Here is a 17,495-nt window from a genome sequence, read left to right on the forward strand (position 1 = left end):
GGAAGAAATAATGATCAACTATGTAAATTAATATGCTTTCAATTCTGTATAGAGGAGAATTTAGATATGAGTCACATTATGATCTCACTAGTTTTGTGAGATATTCTAATATCTATGTGGCACTAATAATTGAACATGAAGTAATTACCTCTTGGCCTATTAAAATCACTCCATCATAAAAGAGACATTAAACACTCTCATGTAAACAGAATAATTAAAATCGTCATTCACTGTTTTCCTATCACCATGGTAACTGTCACTTATCAGCTTTGAGCAATGCAAGTTATATTTTAACCTCTGGTGTAAAGCTTATTGGAAAAAAGGTCAAGCAGTGACAGAAAGGAACACAGTGTGAACAGAAGGATTTTGATTTTCAAAATGCCAGGAAAATGGATTTTTGCTCTTCTCTTGCTGCAGATAAGTTTCTGCCTCAGATCTGCGAAATGTGGGAAGGTGTTGGTGTGGCCGATGGAATTCAGTCACTGGATGAATATAAAAACAATACTGGATGAACTTGTACAGAGGGGCCATGAAGTCACTGTTCTGAAACCTTCAGCTTACTATGTTCTTGATCCAAAAAAATCGCCAGACCTTAAGTTTGAAACTTTTCCTACATCTGTCAGTAAAGATGAACTGGAAAAATATTTCATAAAACTTGTGGATGCGTGGACTTATGAGTTGCAAAGAGATACATGTTTGTCTTTTTCTCCTTTACTACAAAATATGATGGATGAATTTTCTGATTATTATCTAAGTGTTTGTAAAGACGCCGTTTCAAACAAGCAGCTCATGGCAAAACTACAGGAATCCAAGTTTGATGTTCTTTTATCAGATCCTGTGGCTGCCTGTGGGGAGCTGATAGCCGAAGTGCTCCACATTCCTTTTCTGTACAGTCTTCGTGCCTCTCCAGGCCATAAAATTGAAAAGTCCAGTGGAAGATTTATACTACCTCCCTCTTATGTGCCTGTAATTTTGTCAGGATTGGGTGGCCAAATGACATTCATAGACAGGGTTAAAAATATGATATGTATGCTTTATTTTGACTTTTGGTTCCATATGTTTAATGCCAAGAATTGGGATCCATTTTATACTGAGATTTTGGGTAAGTTACATTTCTTCTCAGTAACTTGAAAATTTATGTTTCTCATGTGTGTAAAGACTTATGTCTATGAAATACAAAGTGAAATAGTCTTTTATAGGTGATCAAATATATAATGATATTAGCTATCAAATTCACAAACTCTTGTAAAATCTCATATAATTGACCTAATAGAAGAAAGTAGCAGTCCTGACACAAGACAGTTTGGTTAGCTATACCGTTGCATAGAGATGAAACTAAATGGTCTCTACTTGATTCTTTACTCCTCTACTGAATTTTTTCCTGTATTTTAATAAGTTTCTAAGCAGTTAACAAATCTTGATTCATGAAGATTCAAGAATGACATATTTCATAGTATCAATATGTGTGTGTGCATGTGTGTGTGTGTGTGTGTGTGTGTGTGTGTGTGTGAAATTATTTTCTCTTGCCTAGGCCAGTGTCTTTATTTAAAATGAAAATGTAGGGTCTGAAAACATGGCCAAAGTGCTGAGATTGTTTATGTACAGTTTATTACTGGAGTTCTCTTCATGGTATCACTCATGTCCAGTGGCAAAAGTGCCAGTAACTTCAGCTTCAAGAGAAGCACTGCCCTTTCATGGTATCCACAGGCACAGGCATAAAATAAGTTATGCTTATGCAGATAACGCATACAAATAATTGAAAAGATAATTCATAAAATATTTTCTTCTGAGTTCACTTTTTAAAATCTCCCTAATTTTGGTAGCCATTATGATATTTCCCAAGCTTAGAAGTGGAACTGATATTTCTACCAGCTCCACATGTGTTTATTGGGCTCTTACCTAAATTCAATTGTAAATGTCTAAATTCACCGGAAGCCTGAAAACATGTGCTGGATTTTTTTAATGTCAGGTCCTTTTTTGTCTTAAAAATATAGCACACCTAACTAGCCTAAAATTCCTATTCTTGTAATTCTTAATATATTGTGGTTGTCTTATAGTATAAATACTATTAAATTTATTAATATGAAACAAGACTAGAAGTAGTAGCCAAAAATTTAGCCATTTATAAACTTTACAGTTCCCTGTAAGAAATAAAGACTAGCTACAAACTATTAGGATACTAAAAACTCCAGCTAGGTTACACAGCATAATGAGGGTTTTGGACATGGACTATGTGCTGATATTTACATAGGTTTTTTGAAAATTTGAGAGAAAAAATATGTGCTTGCTCATATAATATCCTAGAGGTTATTTCTGTAAATATTTATGGTTTCAAATTATTGAGGAAACATGAAATAAGTCTTACAGATTGCTTTAAGAACAAACACAAATTAACATGTATTTATATGAACGACAAAACAATTATTGATGTAAGTCATATTATATATTAAAATATTACATTTTACATGCACATGTTCTACATGAAACATGAACTCTTCCAACATTTTAAGGAAGTATATTTTATACTCAGCAGACAGTCCTGTCATATTTTCTCTGTCTCATTTGCTCATTTTCTCTACCTAGGAAGGCCCACCACCTTAGCTGAGACAATGGGCAAAGCAGAAATGTGGCTCATTAGATCCTACTGGGATTTGGAGTTTCCCCACCCAACATTACCAAATGTTGACTACATTGGAGGACTCCAATGCAAACCTGCTAAACCCTTGCCCAAGGTAAATACATTTTTCTTTTCCATTTAATATCCTTTCTGATGAAATGTTCTACATCTTTCATTACATTTTTTTCCTCCCCATAAAAGAGATATGAGGGAAGTGGAATTAAAAGTTCTACTAAATAAGAGCTCAATAAACCCAGGAAAGAGCATGACAGACATGAAAAAATTGTATCAGTGAGTTAAGGCATGTAGGATATTAGAGTGCTTAGCCATTGGGTAAATTCTTTACCAAGAAACCATAAGAACATGAGTTTGGATCCCAGTGCCCAGTTGAGAATTCTGGCACAGCATGTACAACTTTAGTACCGAGTTGCAGAATCAGGTTAAAACTAAGGATACTAACCTGTTAAATAATATGTCAAAGTTAATAGAGTAGAACATCTGATTTTATCATGGTCTTCATTAGCTAAAACAAAGGCAGGGAATTTGGAGAAATTAAGAAAATATTCTCATTAACAAAAAATCAAAATTTTTCACATATATATGATTACCAGACAGTTATGATTATTTTATAGAGAGCCAAAACATTTTATTTATCATAGGAGAAAGTATGCATTAACTGTCACATATGTACGTATCACAACATAGTTATCATTTAATTAAACTCTCACTAATAATATTAAATCAACCATCATAGGAGAAAATTCAACAACAATGTGAAATTTGTAAATTCTGTTGGATGAAAAATGTAATGCAGTTACATATTTACCAATACTTCACAAACTGTATTTGCATTCCTTAGCTTTCAATTCACCAGAGAAAAGTATTGAGAACATTTGTTGGACATGCATGAGTACACTTTATACCGCTGCCTGTGTTTTACCATGCCACTTCTGTCTTTTGTATGTTTTAACACCATGATTCTATAAATTCCTAAGAACACTTCCATTTTTATTTTCCTAGATGTTTTTTGTAAAGTTTCCATAAGTGATTGTTCTACAATCACTATTGTGTGATAGAACAAGTGCTTTATTCACAGGATATAGAAGACTTTGTCCAGAGCTCTGGAGAGCATGGTGTGGTGGTGTTTTCTCTGGGGTCAATGGTCAGCAGCATGACAGAAGAAAAGGCCAACGCAGTTGCATGGGCCCTTGCCCAGATTCCACAAAAGGTGAGGTAAAGTGCCCATGGGAGGCAACTGTAAACTGAGAGTGTGAAAGTCCTCAGCAAGTCTGATTGTAGCAGTGATTGTGTGAAACCTAAAGGTTTAGGTATGCTCTAATTTACCTAGACAAATTACAAACAGAATTGATGTTACATACAAGAGATGTTACAGTACAAAAGGTATTTTTGACTATGAGTGCCTTGAATATCAATGTTGTGATTTTTGTGGGCACATTTTGAAATGCTGGCATTAGGATGACAAGGGTCATACTTGTCAAAGGTGTATGTAGACATAGAAAATTCTTCTTTATTTCTCATGAAATGAATATAGTTGCATCGATTTTTAATTCATGTGCATGTGAATCAAAACCAACATCTACAAAAAAAAAAAGAGACCAAATTTAAGTCAACCATTTTCTAGTGGAAGACCACACATATGAGAATATTTGGAGAAGACAAATGGATCCTTACATTTTGTTGCTTGTTTTTAATTTTGATTTTGATGATTAAAGCACACACAGTTAATACTGGACAGGTCAAAGTAAGAGATTGGACTTTCAAAACACCATGGCAATTTATGTATTTAATTTAATTAATTTAATAATATAATTTAATTTTTGTATTTAATGCAAACACTTATGGAGCTGCTTCCCAGAGACTGTGATTTGACACAATTTCACACTGCAGCTCAGGTTAGTGGCTTCAACAGCCAGAAATCTCCATTACACAGTCTCCTGAGGTAGGAAAATAGATTATTTTTAAGGACCTAAGTAGTAGGGTGTGTATGGAAGGGGGTGATTTAGGGAAGATTGGGGTAAGGGGGATGAATATGAAAAAGAACATTATATGAAACTCTTAGAGAAATGAAAAAAGAGATACCAATCTAAGTTTGTCGTCCTAGTCATTATTTCGAGATCAGGTGTATGTCCAGTGTGCAAATGATGCCAACATGTTATGAGTTATTGGTCCACAGCAACTGCTCTTCAAAGGGTTGTATGTCTACTTGGATGAAATTGGTATAGCAGGTTTAAAACCTGTGTTTGAATCCTACCCTGTTACCACTCCAGAGGAAGGTGGACGTCATAGGCAGTAGCCAACTTTATTCATAGAACAACACTCTGAGGGTTACAAAAGGTAATATGAATCCATAGCACATGAGTTCCAGCTACGATCAATCATAAAATGAGCTGTGTAAGACAAAACCATGGTTTTGTCAAAAGGAACATGAAGGACAGCTTAAACATTGCCTAGTGGACAGTAGGAAGTCAAAGTGGTTAACCTGAAGCAGACCCTCTCCTATCTGCTAGAGCTAAGAAGTGGAGGCAAATCACAATCCAAGAGTGACTTCTGGGTTGAAAAAAACTGTGGTCAAAGACTCTTGTCCCATTTTCTTGGAGTGTTTTCACAAGCACTCAAAAATTGCCTCTATGCTCAGACTCATTTCTCTCATCTCTTCCTTTTTAACTTTCTAAGCCCAGAATATCCAGTGTGATTTTGTTTAATATGCACCCAAATTTCATTATCTTTGGGTGTGTGAATATCCACAGATTTACGGGAATAAACGGTCAGAATCACCAGAGATTTTCAGGTGACAAAAAATGGCGTCATTTAATTTCTTCCTTGGAGCATAGGGCCTTTAATTGGCCCAAAGTAGACAGCATTCACTTCTGGTGGTAGAGTCAATGAATCGTTTTACCTTTTAGCTGGAGGATTTCTATCTTCATCATGACTGCCACAATCTTCTCACTTGCTACCTTTGTCCTTCATAACTCAGGGCTAGAGGAGACTGAGAGGAATCCAAAACATTTCAGTGGAAACATCTGCAATGCCAGATGCATATACTTTGTCAAATTTTTTGAGAAAACCATACTTCCAAGGATTAAATTGTTGAAATCACATAGGCCTGTCTAAAGGCAGTTCAGAATGTTCTGTAGAGAAATAGTATTGAGTACCTGAACATACATTACCATCAGGTACATTGAAAAATAAGGTATATAAGAAAAGTGCAAGGATATCCATTAGCTTCTTCCATGATTTTTTTAATAATTGATATTTTAACATTCTATGCATTATTTTAATTATGCCCTGTCTATGATGAATATAAAGAAGTCTTACAATATGATTAATATTCCATCATTTACAGAACTTTTAATTTTTTTCTACTACAGCCTAGCCCACTATCAGTTTTTATTAAAACAGTCACTCACTTATCTTCGAAAGTTTGGTTAAGAAAAAAATATTACAAATGCATTCTCTGAGTATAGATCTAGAACCAAAAGAAATTTAGAATGTATACCAATGCACATATGGAGGTACAGCACCCAAGAAAGAAGATTTTAGTGAATTGCATCTATTTTCTCCAATTCACAAATATTTTATTTATTTATTTACCTCTTATGTTAACTATAGCTTTAAGAATAAATATGACATTCTAAGGGATAACAAATAGGGTATTCTTGTACAATTTGTCTAACTTGTCTAAGTGGGATATAGTATTGGACATGAATTCTCAATATCGTTAATGTGTAGTGGTAGATGTTCATGTTGTATGAAAATAGAAATAGGGTTGCTTAATGCATTAACTTGCTTATTTCATTCTGTAATAGAGAGTGTACAAGTATGAGTAATAAACGAAGCATGATTGCAGGTTAGAACCAGTTGTTTTAGATCCTGTAGTAATGGGAGCATGGTAGGATGTGAAAATGAAATAAAAACTTTTCAATCCTACTGTAACAATCTGTGTTTGAAAACTACATAGAGTTCTGTAACTCACTTTAAAACTAATTTTTAGCCAGATGTAGGATAAATAGAGCAAGTAATATATCCATACAATTGTTGACATTAGATCCTACACTGATATACTAATTGAGCAAGAAGAGAAAGGCAAGTAATATTTTATAGCCTTTATAGTGTAAATGGATCCATTCCTAAGGCGTATTCTTCTGTTGTTTAATATGTATAGGAGAAAATTTAGTGGAAAAAATAAGTGTAAAGGCAGCGGAGGATCAAAAATAAATGCCTTTTTTCTTAATTTAGATTCAAATAGTTGTAATACTTCTGACTCTCAAGATGAAATCACAGAAAATCAAATGCCATCTCTCAGAGTTTAAATAGATCAATTACTCCAAAATTGGTTATTCTCAAAAATAATATGTAAGTGATCAATATTCCCTAATAATTTTGAAAGTTGTTGGCTGTTTTTAAAATTATCCTTTCCAGGCTATTAAATAGTTACTAGTTGCCCCAGATATTACAGTGTCTTACCTTTGTAATTTTACATTTCCAGGTGTAATAGTCAGTCTGTATTTATTTAACACATCCTGAATCATGCCATATACACATTGTAGCTCTTTTGGTTTGGAAGGGACTATCAGAATATCATCCATATAATGAATACTATAACCCTAAGGAAAGGCCTGCATCACGGGCTCTAAAACCATTACAACATGGAATTGGGGCATCATAGTAGATTTAGCCATGTGTTGAGGTAATGCAGCACATTGATATTAAAGCTGGGGTTCTTTAGGGTTAAGTGAAGAAACAGAAAAGGCTAAGTAGACCTTATTATTAAGATGAATAGTTATGGTGTAAAAGCAGTTTTTCAAATTCATATCAATAGAAGACCAATCTTTACTAATAGGTGTCAGTGTAGGTAATGGCTGTCAAGCTCAAATTGACCAAATGGTGGCATTAAGATTTTGCAAGTCAACTAAGCATTACATTTACCATATTTTTCAATTACAAAAACATGAAAATTCCAGTGAGAAAATGACAGATCTCTGTTGCCATTCTCCAACTGTTGTCTGACTACTAGTGAGGAGCGTATAACTTTACACTTAGAAATTGGCCTTTGAGATGTTCAGACTTAGTAACTAAATTTTATGTAGTGTTTAGCCATTACACAAAACCCAATTCATGCTTATGATGTTGTTAATGTGCCAATAGAGGTTCCATAAACTTTTTCACCCTTAACTCTTTTGATATCCCCACTTTTACCTTAGCAATTGAGATTGTGAACAGTAGGTAGCATTAGCATGTAGGTCTCTGCATTGGATTATTATAGAAAGTGTCTTCAAAAAGATTAATAATATTACATGTAACAAAAGACTAAAGGACTTCCATTCTGCCTTCTGGATTTATACATTGTAATTTTTTCTAATCTTAATTGAGTTCATAGTTCACAACTCTATCAAGTTTGAGTTTGTTTCTACAATATGCCATTAGGGTGACGCTTCAATGCTCATAAAAGAAACATCAGTTCCAGACTCAATGAATGCTGTAAAAGTTCCTTTTATTTTTATTTTTTCTCCATCTTTATTAAATTGGGTATTTCTTATTTATATTGCAATTGTTATTACCTTTCCAGGTTTCCAGGCAAACATCCGCCTAACCCCTCACATTCCCTTTCTATATGGGTGTTCCCTTCCCCATCCTCCTCCCATTACCACCCTCCCCCAACAATCACATTCTCTGGGGGTTCCGTCTTGGCAGGACCAAAGGCTTCCCCTTCTACTAGTGCCCTTACTAGGCTATTCATTGCTAACTATGCAGTTGGAGCCCAGGGTCAGTCCATGTATAATCTTTGGGTAGTGGCTTAGTCCCTGGAACCTCTGGTTGGTTGGCATTGTTGTTCATATGGGGTCTCGAGCCCCTTCAAGCCCCTTCAGTCCTTTCTCTGATTACTTCAATGGGGGTCCCTTCTCAGTTCAGCAGTTTGCTGCTGGCATTCGCCTATGCATTTGCCATATTCTGGCTGTGTCTCTCAGGAGAGATCTACATCCAGTTCCTGTCGGCCGGCACTTCTTTGCTTCATCCATCTTATCTAGTTTGGTGGCTGTGTATGTATGGGTCACCTGTGGGGCAGACTCTGAATGGGTGTTCCTTCTAACTCTGTTCTAAACTTTGCCTCCATATTACCTCCCAAGGGAATTCTTGTTCTCCTTTTAAAGAAGGAGTGAAGCATTCACATTTTGGTCATCTTTCTTGAGTTTCACCTGTTCTGTACATATAGGTTAGTTCGAGCATTTGGGCTAATAAGCACTTATCAATGAGTTCATACCACGTGTGCTTTTCTGTGATTGGGTTACCTCACTCAGGATGATATTTTCCAGTTCCATCCATTTGCCTATGAATTTCATAAAGTCATTGTTTTTGGTAGCTGAGTAATATTCCATTGTGTAGATGTACCACATTTTCTGTATCCATTCCTCTATGAAGGGCATCTGGACTCTTTCCAGCTTCTGACTATTATAAATAAGGCTGCTATGAACATAGTGGAGCACTTTTTGTTATATGTTGAAGCACTGTTTGGGTATATGCCCAAGAGAGGTATAGCTGTGTCCTCAGGTTGCTAATGTCCAATTTTCTGAGGAACCTCCAGACTGATTTCCTGGGTGGTTGTACCAGTCTGCAATCCCACCAACAATAGAGGAGTGTTCCTCTTTCTCCACATCCTCGCCAGCATCTGCTGTCACCTGAGTTTTTGATCTTAGCCATTCTCACTGGTGTGAGATGAAATATCAGGGTTTTTTGATTAGCATTTCCCTTATGACTAAAGATATTGAACATTTCTTTAGGTGTTTCTCAGCCATTCAGCATTCCTCAGCTGTAAATTCTTTGTTTAGCTCTGAACCCCATTTTTTAATAGGGTTATTTGTCTCCCTGCGGTCTAACTTCTTGAGTTCTTTGTATATTTTGGATATAAGGCCTCTATCTGTTGTAGGATTGGTAAAGATCTTTTCCCAATCTGTTGGTTGCAGTTTTGTCCTAACCACAGTGTCCTTTGCCTTACAGAAGCTTTGCAGTCTTGAATTTGGTCTCCCTTTACTTGTTTTTCAATAGCATCTCTGAGTCTCCCTCTGAAATTGGCAAAATGTGCAGAGATATTTTGCATTTTTCTACATTATAACACACTAAGTCTGATTCCATATCAGTTTTTGTGCAGGTAGCCTTAGCAGCATAGCTAATGTAAGGGGACTAATGGAGGTATATCATGCAACTGGTAATATGTTGAAACAAATACTTATCAGCCTTTCTTTTTGATATTTCTAGGGTTATCCCTCAGTTCTAGCTGCTGAACATTTTAATGGGCTTTATTTTTAAGCCACATCTGCTGCTGAGGAAATTGAAAAGGCCTAAGAACCATTTTAGCAATTACATGAAAACCATAGAGCAGACATTGTGCCTTATTACTCCAACCAAAAATAGGCATAGTGATATGGAGCAATAGATCCATAGGAAACACAGGCTTTCTTAAATTCCTTCACAATATCCATGTGTAATTCCTGATAAAATATTTTGATATTATTAAACTTTACAGAAAACACTGGGAACAACTAATCAGGCCAGGGAGGAATAGATGGATGAATTTCTTTCCCTTGAATTGCCCTATTTGCCTAGGATGTAGTATTAGCTTTTTCCATAGGCTTTCCTAAATCTTCATCCAATAGGGAAAGATTTAAAGATTAGAATCACCTGCATAGTTGCCAGTGGTGCTACTTTTCCTTTGCATTTTGCCTTGACTGGGAAATTGTCTAATGACCTTTTATTTTTGGATATTTTTTATTTAAATTTCAAATGTTATCCTCTTTCCTAGTTTCCAGGCCATAAACCCCCTACTACATCCTCCCTTCACCTTCTTCTATGAGGTTGTTTCCCAACCCAACCCCACCCCTTCCTGCCTCCCCACCCTGACATTCCCTATACTGGGGGGTCCAGCCATGGCAGGACGAACGTCTTCTCCTCCCATTGGTCCCCAACATGGCCATCCTCTGCTACATTAGCTTTTTTTGAAAAATCAATTTTAATCATCCTATTTATATTCATGCAAGAATTTGAATGTCACTTCCTGAGGGTTATTAATCTTATCTTTGTAAAGTATTTTGATAACAGTCTAAATAAATGCCCATATGACCAAAATCAAACTAGGTTTCTCTGTATTCTGCCCTGTTAATCTCATTCACCTGTTAATGTGAGTGTGCCCAATCCCCTGCTATGAAGCCAACATTAGGTCCCCATTCAGTACCACTTGTCACAGCCCAGAGACAATGAGACATGGTAGAAGGGAACTGATATGTGAGGCAGAGTAACTTCTCATGAAATAGCCAACATTATCAACAGCATCAAACAATACATACTCTGAGGCTTAAGAAATGTCATATGGGTAAAGATCACAGGACTTCAAGATGTGTACAATCAGAAGGACCAGTCAGGTTACTAATATACAGACCCAACTCCTATCTGGTACACATAGGAAGATGGCACAGACACATAACAAGAGAAATCTTGTGTTTTGAAGAAATGTGGAAACAAGATTCTTTTCCTGTTTTCTTGGAGTATTCTCAATGCACTAAGAATTCTACTCATGCAACTCCATTCCTGGACAATTCCAACACTACAATACGAAAGGGTTCTTTCAGATGAGTCAGATGATTCCACATCCCATGAGCCAACACGTTGACCATTATTTCCAAATACTTGTGGGCAAAGAGAATTCTGAATGGGAAACAATTAAGAATACACAATCAATGACAAAAAAATTAAAATGAACTAAAATAGCATAGAACAAGTGAACAAACATAAACTCTAAAGTAATTAAAATGCATTTTATTACAATGTTAAGACTACAATATTAGACTTCTCAAATTCATTTAGATCAAATAAATTATTAGTAATTTGCCAATATTCTTTGGAGTTGAATTATGTCACCGTGGCAATAGATTAATATTTTCCTGAATCATTAACTGTCTCATTTGTCTAAATATTTCTTCCTCAAAAGTGGTGATTATGGTTACCTGTGTGAGTGTAACACAAAAAGTATTGGCACTCTTGTGTGAGTCTTCTGAGTTCTCAGTACTCACTGCTTGGGACTTTCTCATCTCTCCAGTCAGAGGTGTTCAGAGCTGTTTTCCCTTTACTTAAAAAAAAACCTACATTTTAAAATTACTTCTCTTTTAGAAATTATAATTACATCATTTCTGCCTTTCTATTACTCCCTTCAAACACTCCTATAAACATGCCCCCTTGGTCATTTTCAAACTCACAACTTCTTTTTTCCATTAATTGTTACATATATATATGTGTGTCTCCACATTTCTACTTCTAAATATATCCAGCTCAGTCTTTGTAATGTTAAATTTGGCAAAACCAATGAAATTGTCTAACTCTTAACAGGTTCTTTGGAAATTTGATGGCAAAATCCCAGCAACTTTAGGACCCAATACCAGAGTCTACAAGTGGCTTCCCCAGAATGACCTCCTTGGTAAGACTCTGGAAAAAAATGCAACATCATGACTGAGTCCAGGATTTTTGTACCTATAGCTTTTCAAACTCTTTATATTGCACTTGCTTCAGGAATTATTTATTTAAGATAAAAAGTTCTAACATTAATTCGATCTTTTTACCACACATATATTTCTTTCTTTCCTTCTTTCTATCTTTCTCTTTCTTTAAGTCAGGGGGATTTTATTCTAATTCATTTTTGTTAACTTGAAACAAATGTCACAGCTGTGAATTCTGTACAACAAATTTAAAATGAAACATGTATGCATGCACAGAACTTTCTAAGTGGTTATAACCCCATACCTTACTTTGTTAAATGACTCACTCATGACTCCATCCATGTCTTTCTATTTCTTCTTCTCACTTTACATTTTAACCATTTGCATAAAACTGTGTCTACCAGTGTCTAACTCTCAACAGACTGATGGTTAAAGCTAAATAACTAGCTCAATTATACAACAGAATGGTCCTTTATCCAAGTTCCCTAAGAGTAAGAAAGGTCACCTTTAAAATATTTTTATTTGGTTATTTTATTTATTTACATTTCAAAGTATTTTCCTTATCCCAGTTTCCCTTCCACAAAGCCTCTACTCCCTCCTTCCTTTCATGCCTCTATGTGGGTGCTCCCATACCCACTCCTGGCTAAGCGGCCTAGTTTTCCCCCATCCTGAGTCATCAAGCCTCCATAGAACCAAGGGGCTCCCCTCGAATTGTTGCCTCATAAATCCCTCCTCTGCTACATATTCAGCTGAGGCATGCATCCCCCCGTGTACATTCTTTGGTTGATGGTTTTCTTCCTGGGAGATCTAGGGGGTCTGGTTGGGTGATATTGCTGTCCTTACTCTCTGGATGCAAACCCCTTCAGCTCCTTCACTCTTTGCCCCAAATTCTCCATAGCGATCGCCATGCTCAGTCTGATAGTTGACTGCAAGTATGCATACCTGTATTGGTCAGGCTCTGGCAAAGACTTTCAGGGTACAGCTATATCAGGTTCTTGTCAGCAAATGCTTCTTGGCATCAGCAATAGTGTCTGGGTGTGGTATCTGCTGACAGAATGGATCCCTTGGTGGAACAGTCACTGGATGGCCTTTCCTTTAGTTTCTGCTCAACTTTTGTCCCTTCTTTTCCTTTTGACAGGAGGAATTCTAGATTAATATTTTTTGAGGTGGGTGGTCAGCCCCATCCCTCAAACATGGCCCATGATTATACACTAGATATGGTCTCTACAGAGTCTCTCTCCCTTCTGTTGGTTATTTTAGCTAATGTCCTCCCAGTTGGGTCCTAGAAACTTCTTGAGACCCTGGAACCTGGGGATTTCTAGTGTCTACTCCTAGTTGAACTGCCACTACTGTTACACAACTCCTTTCAAATTCCTGACCCTCTGTACTTCTCCCCCATATCCCCCCATATTTGTAATGCCCTCAACCCTTTCCCTTCCTCTCCTCTCTCTTTCCCAGACACCTCGCACCCTCTACTTCTTGTGATAATTTTCTTCCCCCATTTGAGTATGACTGAAGCTTTCACACTCTGGTCTTCTTCCTTCTTGAGCTTCATATGGTCTTTGAGATATATCATGGTTATTCAGAGCTTTCTATGTCTAATAACCACCAATCAATGAGTATATACCATGTGTGTTCTTTTGTGACTGGGTTACCTGACTCAGGATGAGATTTTCTAGTTCCATCCACTTTCCTTTGAATTTCATGAGGTCATTGTTTTTTATAGCTGAGTAGTATTCCATTGTGCAAATGTGCCACATTTTCTATATCCATTCCTCTGTTGAAGGGCATCTGGGTCATTTCCAGCTTCTGGCTCTTTTAAATAGAGCTGCTACGAACATAGTACAGAATGTTTTCTTGTTATATGTTGGGCATCTTTTGGGTATATTCCTAGGAGTGGCATAGTTGGATCCTCAGGTAGCACTATGTCATATTTTCTGAGGAACCAACAGTCTGTCTTCTAGAGTGGTTGTACCACTTTGCAATACCACCAGCAATGGAGGAGTGTTCCTCATTTTCCACATCCTCACCATCATCTGCTGCCACCTGAGTATTTGATCTTAGTCATTCTTACTTGTGTGAGGTGAAATCTTAGGGTCATTTTGATTTGCATTTTCCTGAAGACTAAAGATGTTAAACATTTCTTTAAGTGCTACTCACCCATTCATGATTCCTCAGTTAATAATTCTGCCTAGCTCTGTACCCCACTTTTAAGTAGAGTTATTTGGTTCTCTGGAGTCTAACTTTTTTAGTTCTTTGTATATTTTGCATGTTAGCCCTCTACTGGATGTAGGTTTGGTAAAGATCTTTTAGCAATCTGTGGGATTCCATTTTCTCACTCACTTTTTTTTATTCTACTATGGACTTCATATGTTCAACTTAAAGAGGGTTTTTCATACTTCAAGCCTCAAGTCACATGCAAATTGGCAAAAATAGTTCTTCAGAATATTTTCTTGCTCTGAGACAGAAAAATATTCTAGAGAGCTTATGATTTTAAGAATCTTTATGTAAAAGCATCTCCTTTCATTTCCTCTTACTATACATATCTCTTTTCATGAGTAAAACTGCTAATTAATGTTAATGTGAATTCATCTTCTTCTAGGTCATCCAAAAACCAAAGCCTTTGTAACTCATGGTGGAGCCAATGGTGTCTATGAGGCCATCTATCATGGAATCCCTATGATTGGCATTCCTATGTTTGGAGAACAACATGATAACATTGCCCACATGGTGGCCAAAGGAGCAGCTGTTACACTGAATATCAGGACAATGTCAAAGTCAGATTTGTTCAATGCACTTAAGGAAGTAATAAACAATCCTTTGTGAGTATAAACTTTTATAATGTTTTATTTATTTATATACATATATTTATTTATTTATTTATTATCTATTCATTAATTTGAAAGTTTGGTTATTCATACATACATTCACTGACTTCTCACCGAAGCCAAACAAATGAGAATTATACTGAAGGTAATGATAATGATAGGAACAGACAGAAATAAGTGCTTAATTCAGTACATACATTATTCTCTCCTTTACTCATTGTTTTTAAATTCCTTGTTATTCTTTGTTTCTTTGCTATGTAAATCAGGGTAATCCTACGTGTGCAACCCTTCTGCTTTACCCTCCATACTGCTTGGCAAAGAAGCACTTTTGACACCCCTGGCCAATACCCCAAAAGAAGGCTTTCTTGTCTTGTGTGGGGATTTTAGTAGAAATTTGTTGGGTATTTGAAGGAGAACCATCAAGTCAGATAAGAAAAGTTCATAAAGACTACATATGTATATAGGCCTGGAATAGAATGTAAGGCATAAATAGCTAATAGTATAATTTTTTCATACATTCTAGTTGTTATTGTTTCCATCTCCCTCTTCCTCTTCCCATTTCCCTAGTTTGATTCCTTGAATTCTGATCTCTCCCTTCACTGTATTCACACCTTCTTCTCTATTTAAACACCCTACCTATCTCTGAGGAGCTTCTACTCTTCTTATTCTTCTATCAGATAAGTTGAGTCCTAAATAGTAAATAACTATACTGTGAATACTAATGAATGAATATGTTTTTATAAGAAGAAAGACACAATTTTGCTCTTGTGCTTTGAAATTACAACCATTGTAATTCCTACCTGTTGTGCTAAATCAAACTTATATTTAGGAGTGGTAACTCAAGCCTCTATGTCACCCTTCTACTTAATGTAACCATCAGTCATCTTTTCAACAATAAAGTCAAATGCACTTTGCATCATGCTTTTCTGTGAAATTTGGACTTTTCTAATATCAGAATGTTAACAAAAAAATGAAAATCAGCGATAATATCAAAAATTAGGCTAAATGGGTAAGAGCAAGATTATTGGTAGTATTCATTCCATTAACTGATGAACATTTTCTCTCTCTCTTTTTTTTTTTTTGCTTTTTTTTTTATTAACTTGAGTATTTCTTATATACATTTCAAGTGTTATTCCCTTTCCCGGTTTCCGGGCAAACATCCCCCTCCCCCTCCCCTTCCTTATGGGTGTTCCCCTCCCAACCCTCCCCCCATTGCCGCCCTCCCCCCATAGTCTAGTTCACTGGGGGTTCAGACTTAGCAGGACCCAGGGCTTCCCCTTCCACTGGTGCTCTTACTAGGATATTCATTGCTACCTATGGGGTCAGAGTCCAGGGTCAGTCCATGTATAGTGTTTAGGTAGTGGCTTAGTCCCTGGAAGCTCTGGTTGCTTGACATTGTTGTACTTTTGGGGTCTCGAGCCCCTTCAAGCTCTTCCAGTTCTTTCTCTGATTCCTTCAACGGGGAACATTTTCTCTCTTATAGCTATAAAAAAAATGCTATGTGGCTGTCAACCATTCACCATGACCAACCTATGAAACCCCTGGACAAGGCTATCTTCTGGATTGAGTATGTCATGCGCCACAAAAGAGCCAAGCACCTGAGACCACTTGGACATAACCTTCCCTGGTACCAGTACCACTCTCTGGATGTGATTGGATTCCTGCTAGCCTGTTTGGCAGTCATTGCAGCCCTTGCTGTAAAATGCTTCTTGTTCATTTACCGATTCTTTGCAAAGAAGCAAAAGAAAATGAAGAATGAGTAGAGCTCGTTGACAATGCACTACAGGAATGAAATTTAAGCCTCATTCTAATTTATGAATCACTTTCTTAACACTTCCTGATTTTTTTTGTGGAGGCAGATCATCATTGTAAGAAGACATATAGCTCTGTGAATACTGATATGTTATCAAAAATTGCATCATTTTTAAATTTTAAAATCACTTAATGTAAAAAAGTTGCATTGTAGAAAAATTGAGGAAAATAAAGTTTACTTGATAGTCTTAAAAATCACAGTATTAACCTTACAATATTTGAATATTGTCCATTGACCTCTTTCTCTGAGACTGAATCTGTAGCTTTCATACAAAAAAAGTAGCTAACTTGTATACTATAAATATGGACATATAAATAGTTTTTTCTGTAATAGTCTTAATTATTTGTAGTCGGGGATAAAGTGTGGTTTGGTTTGGATATTCATTTCAAAGGGTAGGAATCTGTTGGCTATTTTGTTCCTGTAACAAAATGTGCTGACCAAAAGCATCTCCAGGGGGTTGGGGATTTAGCTCAGTGGTGGAGCACTTGCCTAGGAAGCGCAAGGCCCTGGGTTCGGTCCCCAGCTCCAAAAAAAAAAAAAAAAAAAAAAAAAAAAAAAGCATCTCCAGGGAAAAGCAGAGCAGTTTATTTTGAGTTGTGCTTACAGATCCTGAGAACGCAGGATAGATAGGAAGGCAGGGCAGCAGTCAGCCAGATGACAAAACTCTCTCATTACATCTTAACCACACATAGAAAGCACAAAGAGTGAGCAAAAAGTGTGACTATGGTGTGAACTTT

General features: G+C 36.5%; 1 protein-coding gene across 1 annotated transcript; it reads left to right on the plus strand.

Annotated features, from left to right (window-relative positions):
- The first annotated feature begins 336 nt into the window (after nucleotides 1–336).
- Nucleotides 337–16,969, plus strand: Ugt2b37 (UDP-glucuronosyltransferase 2 family, member 37). The gene is made up of 6 exons (NM_001007264.4): nucleotides 337–1,102; nucleotides 2,584–2,732; nucleotides 3,714–3,845; nucleotides 12,011–12,098; nucleotides 14,720–14,939; nucleotides 16,429–16,969. Exons 1-6 carry the CDS (start codon nucleotides 379–381, stop codon nucleotides 16,706–16,708), a joined length of 1,593 nt encoding a protein of 530 aa, NP_001007265.4. The 5' UTR covers nucleotides 337–378; the 3' UTR covers nucleotides 16,709–16,969.
- Nucleotides 16,970–17,495: the final 526 nt, after the last annotated feature.

This window comes from Rattus norvegicus, chromosome 14 (assembly GCF_036323735.1).
Source record: "Rattus norvegicus strain BN/NHsdMcwi chromosome 14, GRCr8, whole genome shotgun sequence".
Classification (NCBI taxonomy): Eukaryota; Metazoa; Chordata; class Mammalia; order Rodentia; family Muridae; genus Rattus; species Rattus norvegicus.

What these genes read in the sequence shown, in the direction of transcription:
- Ugt2b37 (NM_001007264.4), top strand. Translation starts at nt 379, where the DNA reads ATGCCAGGAAAATGGATTTTTGCTCTTCTCTTGCTGCAGATAAGTTTC. An exon ending in ATTTTATACTGAGATTTTGG is followed by an intron (nt 1,103 to 2,583) that starts GTAAGTTACATT and finishes TTCTCTACCTAG; the next exon opens with GAAGGCCCACCACCTTAGCT. An exon ending in GAAGTAATAAACAATCCTTT is followed by an intron (nt 14,940 to 16,428) that starts GTGAGTATAAAC and finishes TCTCTCTTATAG; the next exon opens with CTATAAAAAAAATGCTATGT.